General features: G+C 39.1%; 4 protein-coding genes across 4 annotated transcripts; 1 reads left to right on the top strand and 3 right to left on the bottom strand.

Annotated features, from left to right (window-relative positions):
* Positions 1-11: 11 nt before the first annotated feature.
* On the bottom strand, positions 12-8,372 carry LOC145485918 (sphingosine-1-phosphate phosphatase 2-like). The gene is made up of 3 exons (XM_081464582.1): positions 7,620-8,372; positions 4,420-4,509; positions 12-3,728 (listed from the first exon to the last, which is right to left on the bottom strand). The coding sequence occupies exons 1-3, from the start codon at positions 8,217-8,219 to the stop codon at positions 3,192-3,194; spliced, it is 1,227 nt and encodes a 408-aa protein (XP_081320708.1). The 5' UTR covers positions 8,220-8,372; the 3' UTR covers positions 12-3,191.
* Positions 8,373-8,458: 86 nt separating this feature from the next.
* On the bottom strand, positions 8,459-12,775 carry LOC145485924 (uncharacterized). The gene is made up of 3 exons (XM_081464588.1): positions 12,676-12,775; positions 12,256-12,442; positions 8,459-10,561 (listed from the first exon to the last, which is right to left on the bottom strand). Exons 1-3 carry the CDS (start codon positions 12,754-12,756, stop codon positions 10,464-10,466), a joined length of 366 nt encoding a protein of 121 aa, XP_081320714.1. The 5' UTR covers positions 12,757-12,775; the 3' UTR covers positions 8,459-10,463.
* Positions 12,776-12,868: 93 nt separating this feature from the next.
* LOC145485915 (T-complex protein 1 subunit delta-like) lies at positions 12,869-20,414 on the top strand. The gene is made up of 13 exons (XM_081464576.1): positions 12,869-13,123; positions 13,193-13,245; positions 14,363-14,452; positions 15,185-15,293; positions 16,160-16,302; positions 16,741-16,862; positions 17,164-17,302; positions 17,441-17,580; positions 17,841-17,937; positions 18,242-18,480; positions 19,104-19,338; positions 19,744-19,857; positions 20,125-20,414. Exons 1-13 carry the CDS (start codon positions 13,003-13,005, stop codon positions 20,137-20,139), a joined length of 1,617 nt encoding a protein of 538 aa, XP_081320702.1. The 5' UTR covers positions 12,869-13,002; the 3' UTR covers positions 20,140-20,414.
* A 503-nt stretch (positions 20,415-20,917) lies between these two features.
* On the bottom strand, positions 20,918-26,182 carry LOC145485920 (protein Wnt-8b-like). Its single transcript, XM_081464584.1, has 5 exons — positions 25,890-26,182; positions 24,853-24,901; positions 24,573-24,720; positions 23,649-23,914; positions 20,918-23,444 (listed from the first exon to the last, which is right to left on the bottom strand). The coding sequence occupies exons 1-5, from the start codon at positions 26,015-26,017 to the stop codon at positions 22,917-22,919; spliced, it is 1,119 nt and encodes a 372-aa protein (XP_081320710.1). The 5' UTR covers positions 26,018-26,182; the 3' UTR covers positions 20,918-22,916.

Raw genomic sequence — 26,182 nt, forward strand, 5'->3', positions numbered from 1 at the left:
TATGTCCCTGAGTATTTTGCTCAAGAATCCCAGACCAGAATCCCACACCCCCTGCCACAAGGCAAACTGGGCACGGGCAGCTAAATTGCACCTTCCCATTATTATACTGACCATAAGGAAAATAGAAGCAGAAAAGGATGTCATTGAATGTTTATTGTCTCTTTTTCTTTACAGTTTATTTTGCTTTTGAATGAATCAGTTATTAACGTCACTGACACTAATGACAAGTTCATGATACTTAAGTCAAATCATTCCTTAACTTGTAATGTTATTATTTGTTGGTCGAAACAACGCAGTGCTCAATTTTGATGGTCTTGTTCTAGAACAACTCAATAAACCGAAAGTTAAAATCAACAATATCATTTGTTTTTCACTACTTTATGCTCACTCTGGCAATAACTCAAATCCAAAGAAAATAAGAATTTAAAGCTAACCAAATGCACAATTCACAACTTCTCATTGTAATTTTGTTTTCAGACAAAGAACTCACTAGAACTTTCTTACATGTAGCTTCCAAAAATACAGTGAATTTAAAATATAAACAATTTTACATTACTTAGCAAAAAACTATGTGAAGCAACTTGCAAGGTAAACAATTTTATTTACACATGGGTCTTCAAAATTGGGTTTTTCTCTCATAACAACCAAATCGGTCATCACTAAATTTTAAGAGTCTGGATAAAAAGGTGGTGTGAATATTCCAGAAGTGAGCTGGGTGAAACTTTGCCATCAACATGTGTTTGATAAAAATTGCTCGTTAAGATTTAATAGATGATCTAATAGATAATTATTTATCTAATACTTATAGATAGTGTCATAAATCAAACGTTCTGTCGAGTCTAGTTTCATGTAAAGTTAACATTCCGATTACATAATTTAGATGCAAATCTATGTCAAATTTCACAAGGACACAGCTTGTCCTTACTAACATTTTTTCACCTCTTAGTATACATGTATAACAATATATTATTATTAGATGTCAAAACAAAAATGATAACCATTACAATTTGACATTTTCGAGAACCAAATTTACAGACCTTTTCAATACGTTATGCAGTTCATTACTTAAATATTGTTAGTATTCATTGTTCAGCCCCATCAAACTTTACCATGGCTAACCCCGTCTTAATTTTGCAAGTTGTTGCAGATTCAAGAAAATAAAATTTCCAAAGGATAATTTACCCTATTCCATAACATAATTTCGTTTCCTAAAATACTCCCACTGCATCTTTCAATAGCACACAAACTCAAAAGTTCAAAATCTTAACTAATGTTGTGTCTTCATGGATGTAATTTGGCAATTAACAAACCTCAAAACTTGTAGCAAACCAGATGGGTGAAAAGCTCTCACAACAATGCATGGATGTCACCTCTTGAACCCACCTGGTGAAATGAACTTGTTTCCTGAAATGTGCACTAACATGATTAATGACAGCACAAAACACATCAGTGTATTGAGCAGAGTTTGTGTTATTGAAAGGTGCAGTAAACTACCTTTCTACATGCCTTTTGTGAAGTTTATACCCTCAAGAACATAAAGGACATCACATGGGCAGGTGTTGCAATTTAATTTTGGCCGAGATCTCGCTGAGATGGCCAATAACTGCTGCTTCTGGACTGGCGTTCCAATATATTTACAATACAGCCTTCCACGACCAGAAATAAGTACAGTCAAAGCCCTATTAAGCGGCCACCTATTAAACAGCCACCCTTATTAGGCAGTCTGTAATCAAAGTCCCGATGAGGTTTTTTCTATTGTTCTTACCTCTATTAAGCAGCCAGCCCCCTTTTAAGCGGCCACTGTACATTTCCCCAAGGGTGACCGTTTAATAGGGGTTGAACTGTACAATCTTTAATCATTTCTATCAACAGAATCCGATTTAATTTAAAACACGTTCTTCCTGAGAGCTTTGCACCCAATAGCAATTCAATAACAAAATTTGATATCACTTTATAATGACCTAACTTCTTACTTAAGTTTAGGTAACCAACATGGCTAGTAAAAATATTGCTCTAAAATAAATATACAACCAGAGAAATATAATTTGACACAAACTTATCCTGTCAGCAACTTGAAGGTCACTAATTTCGCTATAACAAAAACCATTTAATTTGTTTTCACCAAACTTGTTGTTATATGGCTTATGTTATTCTGTTTTGTTTTAATATTAGCACAACTTGCTGAGACAACTTTGAATTTCTTTTTTGTCTAGTAAAGGTCCTTACAAATTATTACTAATTATAAAATCTTGGTAACATAACCCAATTCTGAATGGTCGGTTCGGTGTTAAATTTCATAATGCAAATAAGTAAACTCAGTCTTGATGTCCAAATACATTCCTTATCATTAACACAAGCAATTCACTTTCTGATCAAGTTACAAAAATATCAGTTCTGAATACTGAAAGGTCATGGTATGATTAAGTATTCTGACAAAATTTAGAATGATATATCAAATACCTTTTGTGCAATACGGGTTTAAAAAACTTGAAACTTTACAAACTAAGAATGTATGGGCTCATTAGCGCTTTTGTCATCCAGAAATTTTGCAGATTTTGAAAGCCAATAATTCCTTCAAAATTACACCCAAAGAGCTAAAATTTTCACCATGTACCATTCACAAGCTCTTTAACTGTGCGAGGTCAATTCATATCTACCTTGATGCCTTAACCACAGAAAAGTCAAAATGTTAGCAATAACATCAGCAGAGATCGCCTTATTGTAGACCACATTGGCTGGTTTTGTACAAACTTAACACTTCTTCCAAAAAAACTTACAATGTTTTATTTGCCGCTGTGTATTTATTTATTATAAACAGTTTAAATTTAATAGCAATGCATGAGTCTAGATACATTTTGTACAGCTTGTGAATTGTTTCTGTCAATGCTTAAGGTCTTTATGCTTGTGCTTTAAGTTCACTGATACTTCCATGTATGGATTCAGCTAACGTGATTACACCTTTGTTGCCATCCAATTCAGACCATGCGATGATTCATTTGGAAGGTTACAATAATATTGCACAATTTGCCATACCCAGTTGATTACATGAGAGTATGTATAAACGGAACAATTGTAACCTCCCGAATGAATCATCGCATGATCTGAATAGGGTGGCAACAAGAATGTAAACATGTCAGCTGCGTCCATCAATTGCTTACAAAAAGCAGCTACTATCACTAATGAATTAAAAGTCACACATCAAAGTAAATAAATGCCTGTGGAATAAGAAATGTTGCTGTGAAGCCAACAACCGTATATGTAAAGAAACAGTGCGGCAATTCACAAAGAGCTTTCTTGTTCTTTGGATCAGTCTCTGAGAGAAGCCAAGGCAGAACGGTGTGAACGGTAGATTTCATGACTGCACGAATAGGCACTATCACTGTGATGCCAAACACAAACTTACACAGCATTTGAATGATTTTTTTCTGTCCAGGAATACGGATTGAGTATGGTGCCCCTAAATACGGGTCTGGGAACCCGTACATGTAGAACCTTAACCAAGAACCAAGCAATGCACCACATGTACCAAACAGTATCGTGGCAGTGTCTTTCTTTGTCTGGGTGTACTTTGGCGGCGAGGGGTACAGGATTATCAAGGCTAATGGCACAATGACTATGAATATCGGAGTGTTTGGAGAGGTGAACACCCATCTATCAACAGCAGTGTCCAAAAGAGGAAGAACAGTAACAAGTAGAACAACTGCAAAGGCAACTCCAGCGAGAAGGTCCTGCAAAATTAAATTAAACAGTACTACATTTGAGATAAACTTGACAAAGATACCAATCAACAGGCCATTTCCGAGTTGCCTTTTGCCTCTGTGCCAAAACGAGTCTTCATGCAAAACCATTCAAATGAAAATATGTTCCACCTACAGGTTAATTTTATTCAAGGACTATTTAATTCAAGATTTAAATCAAAACAATAGTTTGAACTCTTACAGTACTTCTGCGATTTCAATTTTCTAACATCCCCCCGCCCCCCCCCCCCAAAAAAAAAATTCACATGCTGCTCTTCAGCAAGTAATTAAGGAAAGAACTGACTAGCCCAACAACAAAATCCACTAGTCCCAGGCTAAGGGACAAAACTTTCTTTGTGCATGTATATGCATTGCACATTTAAGTGGGTTCAAAATGTGGAAAATGTCCAACATACATGGTACCTCTTGGTTATGCAAAGTTTAATCACTTGCAGCAATGATGAGTGGTTTCTTGACAACAGAGAGGGTCATATTTGCAAGTTTTAACAAATGTATCCTAAAATCAGTCTTAAATCATAATGACGTAGCCATTGCTACATCATTTTTCGCAAGATTCCAAGTCTTTGGGATGGAAACAACAGCAGTTGCAAGATCACCTCAAATACTTAAACAAGATGGTGCTACAGATGAGCATGACAGATGAAATTAAAAGTGAGCATACCTGAAGTGTGTGCATACCCACGTAGAGTCGACTGGTGGACACCAAAAGACACCAACATATTCCAAATAGCACACCACCATACAACGGATACTAAAGGAAAATAAAAGAGGAATATACGTTAAGTTTCTTATTCAATTAACTCAAACTAGAAGTTTATTGTGTTCTGAAGTAACAAATCACACAGAAATGACTTCTCTCCCAGTGCTGGGATGTGATCACCTCTTCAAATCAACTTGAATGAAAAGTATGATATTTCTCTAATATATGATTGGGGAGGAAACATTGCTTACAGTAAGTATATGGCAAATTGTTTTGTATACATCAAGCCTAGAACCTGCTTACGACTGTCAAGTACAAAGTGAAAACTGACAAAGGATTTTGAAACATGTTTTACAATATTGTAGCATCAACAATGTTACATGATGTAAGTTGTTTCCTGTTTTTGCATGATACAAGCATTGTGGGCTACGAAGTGTTCCATTCCAAACTGTCAGCATTTCTACATATGTGCAATTTGTACAAGTCAGCCACAACTAAACAGGAAACAGTAGACTGTTCACAGTCCCCTATTTTTCCGTGAGATCGTAGATGTCGATCGTTGAGCTTGACGGGCCGTCATCTTGGTCACTTGATGCGAGCAAAACTGGAGAGAGTACAAAATGCCCATGGGTAGGGGTGGTGGAGGGCACGGCTGGCAGAAAAAATAGGGAGACTGTAACAGCTTCACTCTGTCTCTTGTTCAAGGGGTGCGGCCGCCAGTTTGGTGCCTCCATCAATCAAATCAATTAACAATCTCCTCCCCTGAGAAAAAACCTGTCAACTCAGGGATGATGATATGAATACATGTTACTGTGTTGTGAATTTCGAAACATTTTGAAGGTTTACTAAGTTGAGTCGAATGAATGCGGAACGGAAGAACTCTTCTCTGACTCTGACTCTGACTCCAAAAACAGCAGCAATGCCTGCAGAGAATTCCAATTATTCAGATGCGTGCCGTCTTTGTGGCATCAACTGTAAAATTTCAGTCGCAAATAAGAACAACCAATGGAACTTTCAGCCATTTCCTTTGCCAAAATGAAACCTTGATATATTAAACTCTTGCCAAAACCAGTTGGAAGAACCGCCAAAACATCTTTTCCTTTGAGTAAACGAGAAACGGCCTCCTTTTGCTCGCACTTTAACACCAATCCTCCAAGACAAGAAGCAGACAGACAATCAAAATCAAAACATACTCCAGAAAATTCTCTTGAAATCGATACCATTTTGGCCTGAGCCATAAGGTGATGAATGTCACTTTCTGTCATTCAAGTTGTCAACGCTCTGCTACGCTCTGATGAGCTCTATTGTACCTTCGACCAATCAGGCAACTAATGCAGCGAACACCAGACAGAGGGAAGCTGTTACAGTCTCCCTATTTTTTCCGCCCCGTTACCCCCATGCTATTAAACCCACCACCACTACCCACAGGCATTTTGTACTCTCCCCAGTTTCGCTCGCATCAAGAGACCAAGATGGCGGCCCATCAAACTCAATGATCGACATCTACAATGTCACGGAAAAATAGGGGACTGTGAACAGTCTAAGGAAACAGTTGTCAAACAATTATTTGATCCAATGCCAAAGGACTGTGGAACTTTTTCGATGTGTTTTTAAAACTTTCCAGTGAACATCCCTGTCAGGTATTTCATATTAGCATTCACCCACCCCTGTGGACCGATCAACATTCAGTTTAAATGAAGAGATGATTGAACATGAAAGCAGCTGTGAAATTAAAGCCTGAATTTTTTTCATCACTTTCTCCACAGTTCAAAAATCTGATCTTTCATATATTCACTTCTTGAATAAATCTACTAACATTCTATCACGAATGCCATTCTCTGATTGGCTATGCTACTCACTATCTATGCTACACCCTCGTCAACTATCTCGCAATAGAAATCGAGAGCACATTATCTTATTGTTGAGTATATTCAGTTGTAAAGTTTGGAGAAGAATTGCCAATAACCAATGAGCAATCTGTGTTTAATCCACGGCGAACATGTCCAAACTGGATAAGAGAATTCTGATTGGTTCTCTGGGGAGTCCAACATCTGCAGTATGGACTGGCAGGAGGCAGCATGGCTTAGTGGTCAGCGCGTCGGACTTGTAATCCAGCAGTCTCGGGTTTAAGTCCCGCTCTGACCACTACCTGGATTTGTTTCATGGTATCCCCGTGTTCAAATCCTCGGCTGCACTTGTAAATAGCCAACTGGTTTGTCCCCAGCCAGTTAGGAGTCTTAAAAATGTTATGTTCAATTTGAATTATTTGTTTCAGTTGTTTGCTCGGCTCCACTAGCCTTTGTGCTACACTACTACAGGTAAGTAAAGTAAAGGTTATACGATGAACTACTCCCAACTTAATTTCAGTCATTAAAAATTCCTTTCTTTTTTAAAAAACACTATACAAGCCAAAAATCCATTGCTTTTAAAACAGTGACCCCCCAAAACACCAGTATATGTTCAATGTACAATATTGGCAATCACTTACATTGAGAACTATCAAGACATTTTATCATCAGAATTTTAACACCCATAGTAAATAAATGCTTTACTGAATTAGCCTGTTAGCCCATTCTAAGGCATGGCCAAACGCATGCAAGTAAAATTTCAAAACAAAATATTGCAACATTTCAAATTATTATTATTATTACACACAACATGTTACACAGCTTTAGACATCTTGTTGCAAGATGTTGCAAGAAGTTAGATGGTGTAACAGAGTGGCGAAACGTTCTCAACAATGCTGCAATCTCCTGGGATGAAATGTTGCGTGCATTTGGCCGGCCCTTTATTAGAATATTAGTACTGATTAGTATCAATATCTTTGGCAAGTTACTGAAGTTAGTGTATGGACCGAGCTAAATGAAACAGAAAAACTAACGCAATATTAGGTGGACCTTGCCCTAAATTAATAAAGAAAATTTATGTCAACATTGTATCAATACAATCAGAGAGGAGCATTTGAAAAGTTCCATTCATTGCACTGTGAGCTCTTGCATTGTATTGATTAGTCACGACCCTCTTGTACAATGATGCCATTGCTAAAATCTTGTACATGAACAGAGAAGAAATAACCCGCCAGAACTATCAGAAAACAGCAATTCTTCCGGCTAACAGGAACCGAATGCTAAATAAACCAAACTGAACACATACGAACATACCTGGTAACGGTCATACGTGAAATAAACCAAACAAAACGGAATTAGTGTCCCAACCATGGCGTGGGTGGACGGCATACCGTATTCCACCTGGAAACGTTTTTCAACAGAAATAACGGGAGGACAAGGCGGTCTTGGCCATTGAATTACATCCTTTGCACCCTGACCTATGTACATTATAACAGCCCACATAATGACGGTTCTGCGAGCCAGGTACTCGTCGATGTTCCAAAACATGAACGGAAAGAAAGTGAGGTAAAATGATTCGTAGCCTAACGTTGAACCGAACACGAACAGAGTGTGGAAAAAGCTGTTGAACTCGTACAACTGCTCGGGTTTTTCTTCGCCTGGTGATCTGATCTTCTCGAATGGTTCAGCTTTGTTGAAACTATTGCGATGGAAGACGTGATTTGAAGAATCAGTGTGAACATGGCTGCTTTGAGCGAGATCTCCATCAGGGAAATGCCCATTGCTCGCTGGCGAGAGGGAGTCCTTGTGGTCACGCACAGAAGAAGCGATGTCTTTCTCGAGTCGAATCTCCCTAAGACCAAACGCACGCTGGAATTTAGCCACGAAATAAGGATCTCCCAGTGATTTGAGCATTTTGAACAAATGTAACCGCAGATTTTGGCGCTACCAAGGAGGTTATGTTTGTAGCGTGCTACCGGCTACTTGCAAGGGCTGGGTGGGGCCTTGGTCTGGTCGAGTATGGACGTCGGCTCACCTTATATGGGCATGCCTAAATCACACCACCGATTCTCACTTGCTGTACACGTGATAGTAGGGGACTCCCCTGAAAAGATTGGTAGACTCCAGAGGAAAATTCGGATGACAAAAATATTAAATTAAGCAAATTTTTTATTGGGATCAAATCATGAAACAGGTGATCTGATTGAGTACATTATTACAACTTGTTCTAAAATTGTACAAACTCTGAAAAGACAATTTACATGACACTTTTATTTTCTCAAATTTTCTCCCTTCACTCGTCACTCTTCGGCTCCTAGAAATAACATGATGTGTGCCAGAGAATCTTTTAAAGAAAATAAAAAGAATTTATCTTGCTCCAAAAACATTCATATTGACTTGAACCGTTCTTTCCTGCCTACCTTCTGGAAATTCCAGTTAAAATTTTTAATACCATAGAAATACCAGCAGGTTGGTTATAATAACTATTATTACACTGCCATATTAGTGTAAGAAATTTTAGTTGAAAATATTAATCAAAATTATGTAATTTTGATTATAATAACAAAAAAATCAATAGGCCATTTTACAGTTGTGTGCTTAGTTACCTGGCCTTTAAATGCAAGCGAGGCAAGAGGTGACCTTGCTTTGATACAGACCTCTCTGCTTTTTCATTTAAATGCCAACTAGTTAGCGTAAGAACAACTTGATTTACACAACAAAAGCAGTGAGGTCTGTATCAAAACAAGGTCACCTCCAGCCTCACTGCTATTCATGGGCCAGGTCACTGAGCATACATCTGTAAAATGGTCTATTGGAAATGTTTTCCACCTTGAAGAAACAAAACTTCAAATTAGACAATGATTGATCCTCTGAGGTGTGGGTTTTTGAGATAACTGCAGAAATTCTTGCGCCCTCGTTGGCTAAGAAGTGGACAGACACATGAATTCATAATTTATGGGATGCGTCAACGAGCCAGAGCGGACAATTTGACAATTTGTTATCATAAAAAAAATTGATGTAAGTTTTTCATGCGTCTGTCCTGTTATCGACAATGAATTTTGTTATAACATTGTCAAAGTAATCTGCAGATCCACTCGACTGTCGCCTCATGGATCCACAGCTACTTTGACAATGTTATGGCAAAATTCATGATCAATAACAGGACAGATACATGAAAAACTGACATTAACTTGTTAAACAGATATTTTTTGGAAACTCAAAGATGCCAAAAACAAATATCCACCAACTAAAAAAAATACAGATATCTGGGAATGTAAAAAATAGTGAAAAAAATCATTTTTGATGATTTGATGATCTGTAGAGGAGAGTGGAAGATTCAGTCTGTATCCAGGAGACTCACAAATAGTCCATGAGGGTTAGCATAGATGGGCTTCTTTGGGCTTGTTGTGCAAATTATCTTCTTCCCCCACGAGTGTTCATTGGAAGGATGATTGCATGATGATCCCAAACAGCATCTGCGTAGGAGGCTAGTATAGATGTAGTCAGACCAGAAATTATATCAGAGAAATTATCAATGATTTTCTTTTTGACTGCTGGCTGCACTGTCAAGCTTTACAATCTCCAGCTGTTACAATAAACTACAACGATGACTTGTAACAATCAGTTGCTTTATTTCTAAAGAAAATTGAATTGACTTCCCGGCTGAATCAGTCTACCTACAGGGATGGCAGAGCGTATTTTGAATTGGGGGGACTTACAAGCGAGCACCAGAGGTGCTAACTTGTTGGGGGTCTGGAGATATTTGTAAAATTATTATTTTATGTATTTTTTGCTTAAAATTGCCCTGGCTCCACCGTCCCTGAGCTATAACTCAAACTCAATCCCAGGCTCTCTCTCCTTTGCCTCCTGTCTCAATGACAAGGGAGGCAAAGGAAAGATAGTCTGGGATTGAGGTTGGCTGTTGCTGCTCCTGCACATGTGAGACTCCACCATAACCCTGCTTGCAGGCTAAGATTATTAGTTTCCACTTGAAGGGGGTGTCCACCTTATGCTTTTGAATTTTAATAAACATGAGCTACAAGAACATCTTGATGTTCGGCAAATAATTACTGCAAATTTTTTGCAGTATCAGCTGCTATTATTGGATGTTATGATATCTTGGTCTATTTGTTGACTGTCAGCATCCCCAGCACTTCATCAGCTGTTGTCTTGGTTTGTACTCGGATTTGAGGTTTGCTCAACTGATGATTTGGTAGGTTCTTGAAAAAGTCTCATTGTTCCAATTCCAAAAAGACCTAGTATAAACAGGAAAACAAAAAAAATTGTTATTCAAATAGGAATAAAATGATTACAGGTTGAAATAAACTTGGATCATGTGCGCTAAAGGCATCAGCAGTCGAGTGTCGATCAATAACTTCGATCAACACTCCATCGATACTCGATTGACACCTGTGTTGACACTCAGTGGACACTTGATCAACATCTCAGTTGACAGTCAGTCAAGAGTCAACTAATTTTTGCAGACACATCATAGAGTGACAATCAATACATGTGAGTCCATCGACACTCTGCTGATTATCAACTGACTGACCACTGAGTGTCGATCAGGTGTCCACTGAGAAGTTGATTGAGTGTTGACTGAGTACCAATTGAGATGTCAATAGGTGTTGATCAATGGTCGATCGAGGGTATCAATCAATACTCGACCACAGATACCTTTAGTACATATTACCCTAAATTTATATGGGGTAACAAGCTACAGAAACAAGAGGCACTTTATTTTTCCAGTTCTTAAGAAGCCATTTATTGTGGAATGGCAAACACAGCCTAAATAGCATTCTGGTTAGCCTATACTAAATAGTATGCTGCCAGTTAACTTAAATTAGCACTCGGGTAACCCTGTCTGACACTTGTTAATCTTTTTTCATTGACAAGAAAAGCAAAATAAAATACCTCTAAAAGATGGTACTATAGAAATTGAGAATGCAGTTCAATTTCATACCCAAAGAAACTGATGTTGTGATATTCTCTGAAGTCCTTCTTTTCAGACAAGGATCATAAAAGATCAGATCATAACACCATATTTGATCCATTTCTGTGTTGAAAATCACTGTAATTTGATCATTTGTTAAGTATCCACCCTCTCCCTCTTGATCTTTTCAACACTTGCCCCCCCCCCCTCCCTGTTGTTAATGTGTTAGGTTTCTTCAGTTTGAAGTTAAGTTACGTTTAAGAGTTAAGCTGTATGTCTTCAGTTTATTATGTGACAGAGTAATTGGTGGCTTTTAAAGATAATTTCTTGTCCGTGCTACGCACTCTCAAGAGTTTGCTTGCGTTTTTTTGTTTTGCTTCATGTAAGACATCACAAAATGTAAACATTTTGCAACTACTTACATGAAGTAATTTCAAAGTTTCAAACCAACCCCCATTATCGATGCGAAGCAGTCAAAGCTTTATGCTTCATTCTTTTTCATATCACTTGATGAAACAACTTTGCAGCTGTAAATATCAATGAAGCTGTTGGAAAAAGAATTTGAAAGGCCTCAAAGATAAGGTATACATGTATGGTTCGTAATGAATAACATCAATTTGCATTCCATCGAGTGAGCCTTATAATGTTTATAAACATTAGGGTGCTGAGCCTGCGCAGTACGGACTGGAAATCATTGTCAAATTTATCTGAGAGCCTCCTTTAATAGTCACTCCTGAACAAACTCTCAGATAATAATGACACTCTGTTGCCTGCATTAAACAATTTTAACCGGAGGAATATGTAAAAAAAAATGGAGAGTGTAAGCATTTTTGCTATACAGAACAGTCTACTTTATTCTAGGGCCAACAGGTAAGTTGTAATTTTTTTCAATATAGTGCATCTGTTTTTATTTCAAAATGTTATTATAATTTTTTTTTTTTATACATGTGCTTTATTTCAAACACAAACAGTATTTACAACTTGGAATTTTATTATCACCTGGCTTGTTCAACATACCTGCACCAAAAATTCCAGTCATCACCTTTGCTGGTAGGTTTGAAGCTGGGATACTTTTGACAGTTTGCAACACAATTACTCCACAGCCGTAGCAAACAGCGGCACTGATATACTTACAAGACACACAGTCATCTCTAAATTTTATGTCAAACTTGCGCATAAATGAAGACGAGTCCTTTGTTTCCTCCTGGAAAGTATAAACAACAGCACAGCGAAGTGAATCTTCTGTATTACTTAATTCCAGTAGTGCCCACTCTGTCCCTTCCCCTCTGGACAACAGCTGTGCATTTGCTCACATCTAAATCATTAGTTGGGACATTTGAAATCTTATGACTGCTTGGAGACCGGGCATTTGTCGAACATCTTCAATTCTTCGACGACATGAATTTAAATAAGTTTTATAATAAAAGCTTACAGTACCTTTGTCTCTGGTGTAGGTTCTGGTTCAGGCAGTTTATCTAACGGTTCGTTTTTCAAGTCATCTTTCTTTGAAGAACTCATGCTTCAGACATCGCACGAGCTGACCTCCTTCAACTATGTCATGTACGCTCACACGAATTTGAACCGCTGAACAGCAGTCTTTGCGGATTCATTTCCTGCCGGTGTGGCTCTGAGCGACGAGCACGACGATTTTTGAGAACATTTGGAACTTGGCAACAGAATCCGTAATCATCGGCCGTTTAGATCGTTTTGTCAGTCTCCTCAATCCTTGCATAGTAAAAATATACATTGAAAAATTCAGTCACAATGCCTGAAATGCAAGGGAAGTCAAATAATGCAAGTTCTGGAGCTGGTAATAAGCAGGGTGCATTCAAAGACAAGGACAAGCCCACTGAGATTCGCATGAGCAACATTACTGCAGCGAAAGGTGAGCAAATCCTCATTAACTATGATATTCTGGATATGAAAGCTTACGAGGGATGTTATGTTTTTCCAGCGGTTGCTGATGCCATAAGAACGAGTCTAGGACCCAAAGGGATGGACAAAATGGTGAGTGACTTTTTGTACATTTTGTATGTGTGTAAACATTTTTGTACAGTTTCTGTATTAAAGTCATGTTTGCTTTTGAAGACTGTTCATTTTATCCTCATATTTTTTTTTACCTTTTTTAAAAATTCCGCTTACTACGCATATTTGTTGTTAGGTAGTGCTGAAGAAGATTGACAGCTCTAAGATATGAAAAATGTGTGTCAGTAAATCTTATTTAGAGATGTTTGGCAAATCATTGTGTAGCAGTCAATAGAGAGAAATACAGGAAGGAGATTCTGTTGTATGTGTTTATGACTTAGTTGGCTCTCAGTGATGGTTGTTGCAATTTGCCTGGCTTGCATGTTGTTGGATAGGATTGCCAACATCAAAACCTTGGAAAATATAATAATGGGAACTTTCCATTCAACAAAAAGTCGACCAAAAGTCCAGTTTTCATTTCCATACCATTTGCCTCTGTTTCAAAAGTTCTGGAATTTTTGGTTGGATGGAAAGTGTTCATTGTATTGTATACTTCCCTCTGAAATTAACTATCATGGAATACCATGGAACCTCAATGGTATTCTAGTGCCTAGTTTATTCTCAACAGCTCAAGTGGCTGATGCTTTTCTTTGGTTTCCACTGCATAAAACAGCTAGTAATATCGCTGTTCTATCGTGGGTTAGCACTGATAGGTTTTTGACTCAGAGCTAATAATAATATTATAACCCCCAAAATTCAGCGAAACAACAGAAAAAAAAAAACAAGCCTTGCTTAGACTGCTGGCAGCCAATTTTATCTCTGAGGGTCACTTAGATGAGTGTTTAGCTATCACAAATGCAAGAGGGCAGTATGGCTGTGGCCAAGTAGGGATTAGAAGGCTAAAACGTCATGCATCATAACTCCTGCTGAGTTTCGAGAGAAAAACAGACTGCCAGCAGCCTGACCCTTGGTAGACTCTAACCATGTCTCTAAATCTTGTGCTCAAGACCCATGCATCCTCTTTGTTTGGCTGAAAAAACATGTGACATGTATGTGCGCGTTAGCGAACCATGTTCTTATTTTGCTACACCAATGTGTTTAACTTGATACAAGTTGCACTTGTTTATTATATTTGATTGCTGTTGGACAATTTGTTTAGATACAAAGTGGAAATGGTGATGTAACAATCACTAATGATGGTGCAACGATCTTGAAGCAAATGCAGGTCTTACATCCAGCTGCAAGAATGGTAATGATCTCATAAAAATCTAAGTTTCAACTCTGCAAACTCATATGACTCTTGAAAATATAAAGCATATGCATAGCATAGCTTGTTAAGTAAAGCATCTTTGCTTTTAAGTAGATATTTGGATTGTTAGAAGGTGCCCTCTTCATTAAATAACTTGCCCTAATTATAATGGCTTGTTGTTCAGATGGGAGGGAAAGAGTAAATGGTTGCTTTCAACAACTTTTTTGTTTCATATACTTTAAAGTCAATAAAAGCAATCAACAGTGGTTTGTTGGTCAGTAAGATGGCAAGTAATGCATTAACCATGATGTGAGTACTTTTACAAAATGTATGTTGTGGTTTTTTGGTTATCTTTTTTATGCTGAGCTTGAAACTTGTTTGTGACCATTTTAAAATTAATTGAAAATTTTCTTTGCAAAATGTTTTTCAGCCTGTTTCCTCTCAAAATTGTTCCAGCAAGAATTTGAATTTGTTTATTCTGGTTGTAAGCCTGTCAAAAGCTCAATACATGTAACATCTATGTTATGTTAGCTTGAACTAGAGAAAATTATTCCTTTTAGAACTGTCCTAAGTCTGAAAAATGTTAAGTATTTGAGCTTGCAGAATAGACTGTTTTGATATATCATTAAAAGTCAGCTTGGCAGCAAGGCCGAGAGAACACAAACAAAGGCTGAATTTTAATCTATCCTATTGTCCAAAGTGTGTGAGTTTAATATTTGTTTTGTATTTTAGCTTGTAGAACTGTCTAAAGCCCAAGATATAGAGGCTGGAGATGGGACCACTACTGTTGTGGTGATTGCTGGAAGCTTGCTCAGTGCTAGTGCAAAACTCTTGGAAAAAGGTTAATATCTTAAAATATGGCTTGAATGCGTAAATGTACAGCGTAAATCTACCAAAACATTTATTGTACGAAGTTGATGGCAACCACCTTGAATGCTTGGTAATTTCCACTTTATTGCAAAATAAACATTTGTTAGTGAAATTAGTGAAAAACTTGTTATTCTTGGCTGTCATACCAATGTCTTGTCAGTAAGTAACACTGTTTTTAATGGATACATCAGGAGCTACATTCTTCCTTTAGAAAACTTGTATCTATCTTTAGTAAGTCTGTGTAAACCTCCTGTTGTGTCACTTCTTTCTGAAATAATTTACTACAATATCTGGGTGTCTTTAAATCACACTAAGATGGCAAAATGACAAAATGGCATTACGGTTTGTCAAAATAGCACACCGGCTAGCCTAAATAGCATTTCAGTTAGCCTTCATAGCACTTGGGTTAGTCTAAGTATCACTGACTTGACAGTGGTTAGCTTTCAATAGTATTATTGTAAGAGTTCAGTAACCCTTACAGATACTTGTATCCCACATATACTATTACCTGAAGTGCTATTTCATAATTTTGTCATTTCGTGGTTAAACATGCTTGCAGTATCTTAGTTTGTAGTAGTTTGTGTTTGTAGTAACAATGTACCCTCTTCATTAAATAGCTTGCCGTCAATATGGCTTGTTATTCAGATGGGAGGGAGAAAGAAAATGGTTGCTTTCAACAACTTTTTTGTTAATTAGCACATTTAAGTCAATAAAAGCAACTGACATTAACAGTTTTTTATTCAATGTAAAAATATGTTTCAATGCTTGTGATTTACTTATCTTTTCTTTTTAATGTTGTGATTTATTATTGTCTTTTGCTGTCTTGGTCTCCTACAGGAATTCATCCCACCACCATATCAGAATCATTTGAAAAAGCAGCTGCTAAAGCAGTGGAAATACTGACAACTATGGCAACACCAGTTGCTCTCAGCGACCGCGAATCTCTACTGAAAAGTGCAATGACATCACTAAGTTCTAAAGTAAGGGCATAAGCCAAATGGTAGTTTTGAGAATTAGTGCAGTCTGCATTGTTTTTATCCCTAACTTATTCTCCTCTTTTGGGATAAAAACGCATGCCCAATGCACTAGTTCTTTATACTCTGATTTGGCTTATATTCACTGTTATGACACCTCCCATTGTTAATACGAGCCTCACAGTGAAATTTTTTTATTAACATTTATTTAATCACTGAGAGGGAAAAAAAGCAACATACATTGCAGAAATTAAAATGTCACAACTTACGGTGCTTGCATACATCTGCCTTTAATGAAGGATTTACATCATTTCTTTTCTTAGCACACTTCTCAAAACACTACATTAGCATCTTTTCAAAATTTGGGCACCTTTTGATCATCTTTTGATAAGTTGTAAAATATGAGCATATTGTAACATTGCGATTACGTGATTTCTTGTTTAGGTTGTTTCACAATACTCCAATCTCCTAGCTCCAATAACTGTTGATGCAGTCCTTAGAGTCATCGATCCTGCGACAGCGGACAATGTTAATCTAAAAGATATCAGAGTGGTGCAAAAATTAGGGTATGTTTAACCGAACTTTATACAATTTCATGGCTATTTACTTTAAAATGTCCTTTTCATTGTCAAAACACACCATAGAGTTCAATAATTTGCTAACGTCTAAGGACTTTAGAATGGTAATTCCAGACATATCATAGTCACTTCCAGATATAGTCAGGACTGTCATTTCTTGATTACCATTATACAAAGCGAAATCGCTATTTGGATTTCCTGTGAGCTAGATCGCTATTGAACTTTTTTACAGTCTGCTTAAATAGGGTATGATCCAAAATAATGTTTCTCTTCTGTTGTTATTTTTCAGAGGCACTGTTGATGACACTGAGTTGGTCGAGGGTCTTGTTCTAGAACAGAAAATCAGCCATTTGGCAGGAGGGATATCTCAAGTAGAAAAAGCCAAAATTGGACTGATACAATTCTGTATTTCACCTCCTAAAACAGATGTAAGTGATATGTAGAATAAGTATGTAGAATAAGTGATTGTGCTTTACTGATGTCACAACTACAGTATCTGCATTATCAGAACTAACAATGTAAAAATCTTGAATTTGTAATTTGTATGTCATTTTATTTCTAATCAGATGGAAAATCAAGTTGTGGTCAGCGATTACACACAGATGGATAGAGTTCTTAGAGAAGAGCGACAGTACATTCTTGAAATATGCAAGAAAATAAAAAAGGCCGGCTGCAATGTGTTGCTTATTCAGAAGTCTATCTTGAGGTAACTCACAATCTTGCATTAAAAAAATCAGTGTTTTCATTGAGCTGTTTTATCTAGGAATGACATTTCTTAAGAATAATAGCTCAAGTTTCAAAGCAAAAACCATCATCTAACATGAAAAGCTCACATCAAAAATTTAACATACCATAGTCTCATTGTCACATTGAACATGAGGCATTTTAGTTTAAACATAAAACAATACTGGTTCAGGGATGATTTTTTCTCTCAGTCCTGCTGAAGCTTTTCTTTATGTATTGCAGAGATGCTGTCAGTGACTTAGCTCTCCACTTCCTGAACAAAATGAAGATCCTTGTTGTAAGGGACATAGAACGAGATGAAATAGAATTTATATGCAAGGTAGTTTATGGTGGTCTAGTTTGTTTTTATACTCTCAGTGCCCAGATGACATCACGTTACAGCTACAAACAAATTCAATTGTAACATTATTAGACAATACTCATATTCTCAGTATTGGACTGGAACTGGCTTGCAACTGAGACTAATGCAGGGAGTGTTTGCAAATGCAAATGACATTTATCTCTTTTTAATAATATTCCCCCACGTAAGCCTCCATTGCGAGCTAGTTATAGTTCAATTCTGGAAATACAAATATGGTCTATTCTAACAAGTTGTTTGATTTGTCCCTTCTTCCTCATCTCAGAGCTTGGGATGTAAACCGATTGCCAGTTTAGATCACTTTACTCCAGAAATGATGGCATCAGCAGAACTCGTCGAGGAAGTTCCTTTGGGTACCAGCAAGGTTGTCAAGGTGACTGGCATAGCCAACCCTGGTCAAACCGTTAGTATCCTTGTACGAGGATCCAACAAACTTGTCCTGGAAGAAGCTGAGCGGTCACTTCATGATGCTCTCTGTGTAGTACGATGCTTGGTCAAAAAGAGGTAATTCAGTCTAGTTTCATAGCAAATTATTTTTTGCGGTGGGAAAACTTACATTGTTGAGAGCATTCAACATCTTCAATGCTAGGACAACTCGATGATGCACTCAAAAACTTCCAGGTTTCAAAAAGTGATTTATCTATTTAATATATATTTTACAGTACCCCCAGAAATAAGCTAATGTATAGACACATGAATTTATAATTTATGCAGTAATTTATCTTAAAAAAACAAATTGACATCAGTTTTCATCAGTCTGTCCTGTAATTGACAATGAATTTGGTCGTAACATTGTCAAGGTATTCTGCAGATCAAACAGCTACTTTGACAATGTTATGATGAAATTGATCATCAATAACTGGATAGACGCATGTAAAACTGATGTCAATTTGTTGAGTTTCTTAACTGGCTGCCTGGCTCCAGCAACGCCTATGGTTACTCCAGGCAACCAGAACTCTAGATGTAGTTTCAATGAACGTTTTTGTAAGAGCAAGTGCCAATAAAGGTGCTGTTGTTGCAAAGCATGAATCCTTTGCTAAGTGAGGACACGGGACATTTCGATTTGTTGTCAAGAAAGTGTAGTTATGCAGATCACGATCTTTTTTTTTTTTTTTTGGTACCATCAGGGCTCTCATAGCAGGAGGAGGAGCCCCAGAGATTGAAGTATCCATAAGACTGGCTGAGCATGCACGCACTTTAACAGGCATGGAAGCATATTGTGTGCGAGCTTTTGCTGAGGCATTGGAAATTATACCTTACACACTCGCTGAGAATGCTGGGTTGAATCCTATTGCTACAGTCACAGAGCTGCGAAACAGACACGCAAAGAACGAGACTACAACTGGAATAAACGTCAGAAAGGTAGGCTGGGTAAACAGTGAAAACAGTAAAGGCCCCGTGATTTGAGTCACCCAGCTTGACAACTTTGGTCATACTCACTACTGCTTGAGTGGAGGTGCGTTGGCCTAATGGTTAGTGCGCAAGTCTCTGGATCGAGTGGTTAGGGTTTGAGCTCAGGCCGGGGTAACATCTTTGTGTTCTTGGGCAAGATAGTTTATTCTCACGGTGCCTCTCCCTACCCAGGTGTTAGATTGCTACCGACGAATTAGTGCGTTAGTCGAGATTTTAGCCTCACTGTCCTCGGGAGAGCCTATCACTGCCTGGCAAAGAGAGAGCTGAAAAACAACATGTACCGCTTTTGGAACCATAAAGAAAATGTAACTTGTCCCTGTCTCATCTTTACTCCACAACATTTTCTTATTTCAGGGCACCATCACTAATATTCTGGAAGAGAACGTTCTTCAACCACTGCTTGTGTCAACCAGTGCCATTCAGTTGGCCTCCGAGACTGTCCGTAGTATTCTGAAGATTGATGACATCGTAAGTACAAGCACACCCTCCCCCTGTCCCCCCTTCCCCACCCCCCTCTAGAAGCATACACTCGCTTTTTGACTTGGATAGGGAGTGCTCTAACCCAACAGTAGTAGCAAACTACTATACAGTCAATAAATGCCTTATTTGTCGTTGATCGTGAGTTATGGGCAAACTTCTTACCGTTTTATTGTAAAGTTTTAAAGTTTCTCAAACTAGAACCAATCTTTTCTTTTCTGTACTATAACAACTTAGTTATGTGATTTTCTTTTACAGGTAAATACAAGATGAATCTTGGAGGAAAGCTGACTTTGGTCAGAAGACCTTCCTGTCGCCCGTCACCACAGACTGTTGTCACAGAGTGTGTTTTAGCACGTGAACCTTACAACTTAGCAGTCGAAGAGCAAGCTTTATTTTAGAACTTACGAGCTGTTCTGTGAGATATCAACATTTTGCTGTTATAGTTGCTTCGCGATAATCGAAAGGAGAAATATGGACGCTGTTTAATTTCACGACAAATGTGTATCTTTAAGACTATTAAAACAAGTGTTAGGCACTAAGAAGAATGTAACTTATTGGTGATAGCGTATCACTCCTGCCTCTGAACAAAACTCAGCTCTAAAGAAGTCCAGAGAAGCATAGAGCTCCCTACACATAAGGGATCATGTTGCAGTGACATGTCGCAGCAACATGCAGCAGCGGCGAAATCCTGTACTGTTCACACGATGGGAATGGGGCGGAGGGGGGGGGGGATAGCATCTGTGCAAAATTTTGTCCACTTATATCCTATTAAGTTTTACGAGCTGAACTCTGCTACAAGTAGAGAGAACAAAATTCTCTGAAAAACTCGACACACACCGACCCGACGTGTCGCAAGGGCAATCCTGCGGCTTTTTCTTATGTGTGTATGTGCTTTGAGTTTATCGCTGCTGCATGTCTAGCATGTGAACAGGCTCCGGCTGGAAGGGTCTGTCCATGGCTGTAACGGCCGAGGAGGAATGAAGTGGCCGAGAGGGGAATGGGGCGGAGGCTGGGCCCTATCTTCGACTAGAGAGCCTGTGGGTGTAGAAGTGTTTTGCTTCACCTCCACGGGACCTCTAACTGAGTTAAGTGTGTCTGGAGAAATAGCTTCGGAAAGCTTCCGATATTGTCGGCATGGCCAGTGTCGCAAATACGACGTTTACCAGGAGCTGCCTTCTCAGATTCTGAATATAAGGGCGGGTGGCCTGAAACCAGCTTGCCTCCAGGCGGCAGATGAGACTCGTAGCCCTAGCAGTGCAAGCGGCAGAGCCTTTTAGGTGATGGAAACTTAGAGTCCAAACCTGGGTCGATTTAACAAATCGAATGTGGTTTAGCGTTGTCTGTACTCTTATCGACAACGATATGCATCATCACAGTGGTGAAAATGTTGTGGACTCACGAGGCTGCGCCTCGTGAGTCCACAAAAAATTTTGACCACTGTGATGACGCATATCGTTGTCGATAAGAGTACAGACAACGCTAAACCACATTTCATTTGTTTTTTTACCACAATATCAACGTCAATGTCTTTTCTCAGAGCGTGACACATTGACGTGAGCAGCGTTGCCTGGACTCTTATCGACAACGGCAAATTAGCTAATCAGATTGCGAGATTAGTAGCAATTGTGTGAACTATCAGTAGCAATTGTGGTAAGATTCGTTTTCTCTGACAGGCAAACGTCTAAGAGAAGAAGGAAAACGCTGCATGTGCTGATAAAAAAAACTAGCCATTTCTCCACGTTTTAAGGTCGTACCGACGTCCTAAAATTGTATTAACGGAAACGCACTAAAATCTATAACAATTCTCGTATTTTTCAGTCGTAGGTTCAGATAGACTACATGTATTCCCTCTTGCTTACGGAGTCCGTCGAGCGAGATGTGAAAAGAAAGCGTGAGAAAGAAATGGTCGCGCGAAATCTGGGGTGACAAGCGCTTTTCGCGCGCGCTTGTGATCAAAGATGACAATTCTGCTAAGCAGCACCACATAGCCCCAGTAGCGTTAATGTTTCAGTAACAGATTCTGTCTTTCAGGCTTCAGTTAAAGTCAACTTTTTGTTTTAGAAGAAGAAACTTCAACTGATTCAATCGATCAACTAACATCAACTTTATTTCAATCTTCCTATGTCTACAAATGATTTTACGTGCGATTACAGTTACGATAAACAGTGAGTAAACAAACTAGCTCCAAGGTGCGGCTGACGGCATCACCCCGCCCCGTCAAAGTAAACCCCGAACAATCTGGGAAACCCCTCGGGACCTTAGTCACCAGCTGACATAAAGTGGCCAAAGCAAACTAATAAGCGATAAGATAAAAATAAAATAAAATAAGAAATCTTTGTTTGATAGACATGAATATGTTTCTATAACAGTCTAATCACAATCATAGCATTAATGAATTTATTTTGTTACCCTTTCACCCTTGCTTGAAGGACAGTAACAGTGGCTATTGCTGAAAAGAAATGCCAATTTTGTCGTAAAAATCAAGCGAGTAAAAAATCTATTTGGCTCTACGATCTCATCAAAAATCTTATTTTTAAATCATCTTTAAAGATATATATTGAAATAAAAATGCGTCTTCAAAGGCTAGTTTTCACTAAGGCATAAGCATAAGCAACATGAGCAGATGAAAGATGATTAATAAGCGCCTTTTGTTAGAAGAATGTTTGCGAATAAAAAAGCGCTACTTTATTGCCACGTGGAGGCGCATTGACATCATTGGTTAGTGCGCTCGTCTCCAGATCGAGCGGTCCAAGTTCGAGCCCTGGTCGGAGACATTGTGTTGTGTTCTTGGGCAAGACACTTTACTCTCACAGGTGTATAAATGGATACCACCTGGGGATAACCCTGCGATGGACTAGCATCTCATCCAGGGAGGAGTAAAAATACTCCTAGTCGCTTCATGCAACTAACCGGAGATAAGCGCTGGTCTGATGGACCACTTGGCTCGTATACAGACTTCACGTCACTTTATGGGCACATTTGTGCTCGTGTGCGTTTGTTGCTTATTATGCTTATACGCTCGTGAAAACCAGCCTTGAATTCTACATTCAAGGATGTGCTCGAGCTTGGATACCTGTCACCACTGGTTTAGGGGCATTACAAGTTATTTCAAAATACTTTTCCGCACATTTCTCGCATTCAACTCTGCAGCAGTAAATAAATTTGCACTTGCAATCAACCTGCTTGTAACGCTCCACCTTATCAACTCTCAAGTTACAATCACGTTTACAGAGAAGACTGAATACTTCACATTTGTCCTTGGCCACATCGCTTCTGCACGATTGTCCCAGCATTCCAGGGTAGCCCAGGGTGTCGTTTCGTTCGCAGGGGTGTGGGGAGGGGTGGAGATAAACTAGCCTGTCGCCCTTATATTTAGAGACTGGTTGGAACTGATCGCCCACTCGCTCTTGAAGCTTGTTGTCTACGAACCACACTTGCACAGCATCAAAGTATTTCTCCTTCAGCTTTGATGCGACGACATCAAAAGGCGCCAGTTCCTTCCAGCAATGTTTGAATTCGCATGTGCGATTAGCACCGTAGCAAATGCAGTCAATTTTGGCACTACTTCGAAGAACCTGTTATCCATAAAAGAAAATGACCTGCCATTAATTAACGTTGAAGTTTCGTCATGAATGGATCGTCATTATGGCCACTTTTTTGCCTGAACAGTTTGCTCTTATGTTAGGACGGGACGCACAAAAACGACCTAGAGTTGCGCTGAGACAGTGAATATAATTCAGCTACACAATAATAATTAAAAAACATCTGTGACACATTACCTCTCTTCCTACTTCGTTGTTATGTAGGTTCACTGCCACCAAAGCATCAGGTCCTGTTTCCAGTCTGTCTGTGAAGCGTCCAGCCTCCTTCTCTCCAAACTCGATATTATCACCACACCCCCAAGTAACCACTTCATGTGCGTTATACATTGTTGGCTTCTTGGGACAGTCACACCCGGGTGTCATGTTATGTGTGCACTGATGTGCGATTTCATCGGTGATAGCGGCAGCACTGATGGCGTGAATAAACGCTGTTTCTCGAGTGGCTGCAAGGAAATGGGGAATAATAGAACTATCGACTCATATCAGCGAACATATTTTCCTCGAACAACAGGACAATAATTGAAGAACCATTTTCTCTGGATAAACAATCAGATCCACGAAGTTCTAGTAGAATACAACATAATAAGATGTTCAAAGAATTTCGCTTGCTACGGCTCATTGTAGGTCTTAAAACCAAGCGCCAAAACCGTACTGGGAGAATATGGGCCTGAGCTCTCTACCACCGACTCGTTCGTATTTTTTTCGTCCTGGCAATCTTTTCCAGGAGTTCAGTTCAGCTGGAGGGCAGCGCGGAAAATGGCGCTCCCAGAAAACAAGGTTAAAGCAGAGATCGGAAGGCGAGAGAATTCCTCCTCGCACAAAGCCCCTCGCTCTCAATTTCCTGGCTCTCGTCTTTTTCTGCGCTGCAACCCAACTGACTGAACACTTGGACGAGGCAACCTAAACCCCATCTGGAGCCTGTTCACGGGCCAAGCACAGCGAGCCCGATTAATTAGGACCGATGGCCCCTGTGTTTTATTGGCTAAACTGAGGCCAAAGTAAAGTAAGCCAAAACTACTGATAGTAAGAAGAAGCTCGTTAAATAAATCGAAAATAAAGTGAACTGAAAAAGACTGCAAAAAGACAATACATCAAACTTACCGTAAGGAAATGTCATGTTATTAAAGATAGGCAACTTCTTGTACATCTCCACTGGACAGCTCCAGCGGTTGCTGTTAAACACTTTCTGGCACTCGGCGAGTCCTCGACGGGCTCCATCTTTCACGATACTCCACAACACAGGATCAACCTGGATAAAACATAAGTTAAAGATAAATTATCTGCATAAAATACGCTTGCGTCGGTTACCTTTAAGCACACATGCCTGGACAACGACTCCTTCTCGGAATCAGGAACACGAAATGTTAACAGTATTGCATACCTCTTGTGGTAGAGTGATCTCTAAACCTGCGCTTCCGGTACTGTTAGTTCTGGGGAGAAAATGATAGTTAATTATTCTAATGAACAAAATTCTGAACTTTTCAGTGGTTTAGCTATGATTTACATTCTTGCTCCGAGCTCTCGTCTAGAATAATTTTAAGCTCAATAAATATTGGTTATTGACCAAGCGTGAGGTAAGTGAGGGTGGCTGGATGTTGGCCAAGTTCCCTACGCGTGTCTCTGTGGACGGAGAGGCAGCCGAGATCAATGAGCACGCAAAAAGAACTTCTGAGCAAACGAACATGAAAATTTGCACTTGGACTAAACAACAGGCTTAATTCCCGGTGAAATTGTTAACTCTTTTACAGAGGGTACATCTTGGGTCATGTAATGCAAGCTCCATGCAAGCTTAATTTACAAGGGACTGGAGTGGGACGCAAAAGGGCGGGAGCTGGGAGATAACGATAGGGGAAGTGGGAGGTTCTGACCCCCAGTCCAGCCCCCTCCCTCCCCCCGACCCCATGGATTTGATTCATTGCCAAGGATGATTTTGCCCGCTCGCGGAGCTATAAACCATCGCTCTTATTCGGGGCGGGGTATAGCTCTTGAGTGGTGCTTTTTTGAATAAAGGCACTTACAAAAACACGTTCAAATTGGGGAAAATTTGGGGTTTTCATTTGAAGGAGGTAAAATCGACTCGTGGCGCTCCATATTTATCAGTGAAGTCATCAATATCTGCCATTATTATTTCCCGGCTTAGTTCAAGTTTTATCAGAACAATATTCAGTTGCGTTGAGTTTGAAATCTTTATAAACGCAACATATAGTTATTAATCCAACATAGAACAACATGGCGCCGATCTCTCGTTAACTGTTCACCTAAAATACTGAAAATAAATTGTTGTTCTTTATTGCGCACTATACGTACCAGGGCAGCATTCAGTACCTATTAGGTAAATTAGTTAGTAATCCAACTTGAAGAGGGCGCCGAAACGGTAAATGTGTTATTGAAAAGTCAGTCAATTGCATATAAACCTACTTTGTGTGGTTGCAGGTTGGTTGAGGCCTCCTCGGCTGTTCCATTGGCGTTAATGGACCGCATGAGTCTCCCAGCTGAACGTTGCACAAACCGACGAAAAGCACGAAAAATGCCGTGAATAACTTCATTTGTTGCTGTGTTAGTTTGTGACAAGACCTTCAACGAGAGAGTTCCGTGGTCTGGAGAGGTGCGACGATAGCGGCAAATAATATACTGAGAAACTTGAAAGTTTGCCAACTGAAAAAAAAACACAACTAAGAAACCAGACACAATGGAAGGCAAAGATCATGCTC

Source organism: Orbicella franksi, chromosome 4 (assembly GCF_964199315.1).
Source record: "Orbicella franksi chromosome 4, jaOrbFran1.1, whole genome shotgun sequence".
NCBI classification, from domain to species: domain Eukaryota; kingdom Metazoa; phylum Cnidaria; class Anthozoa; order Scleractinia; family Merulinidae; genus Orbicella; species Orbicella franksi.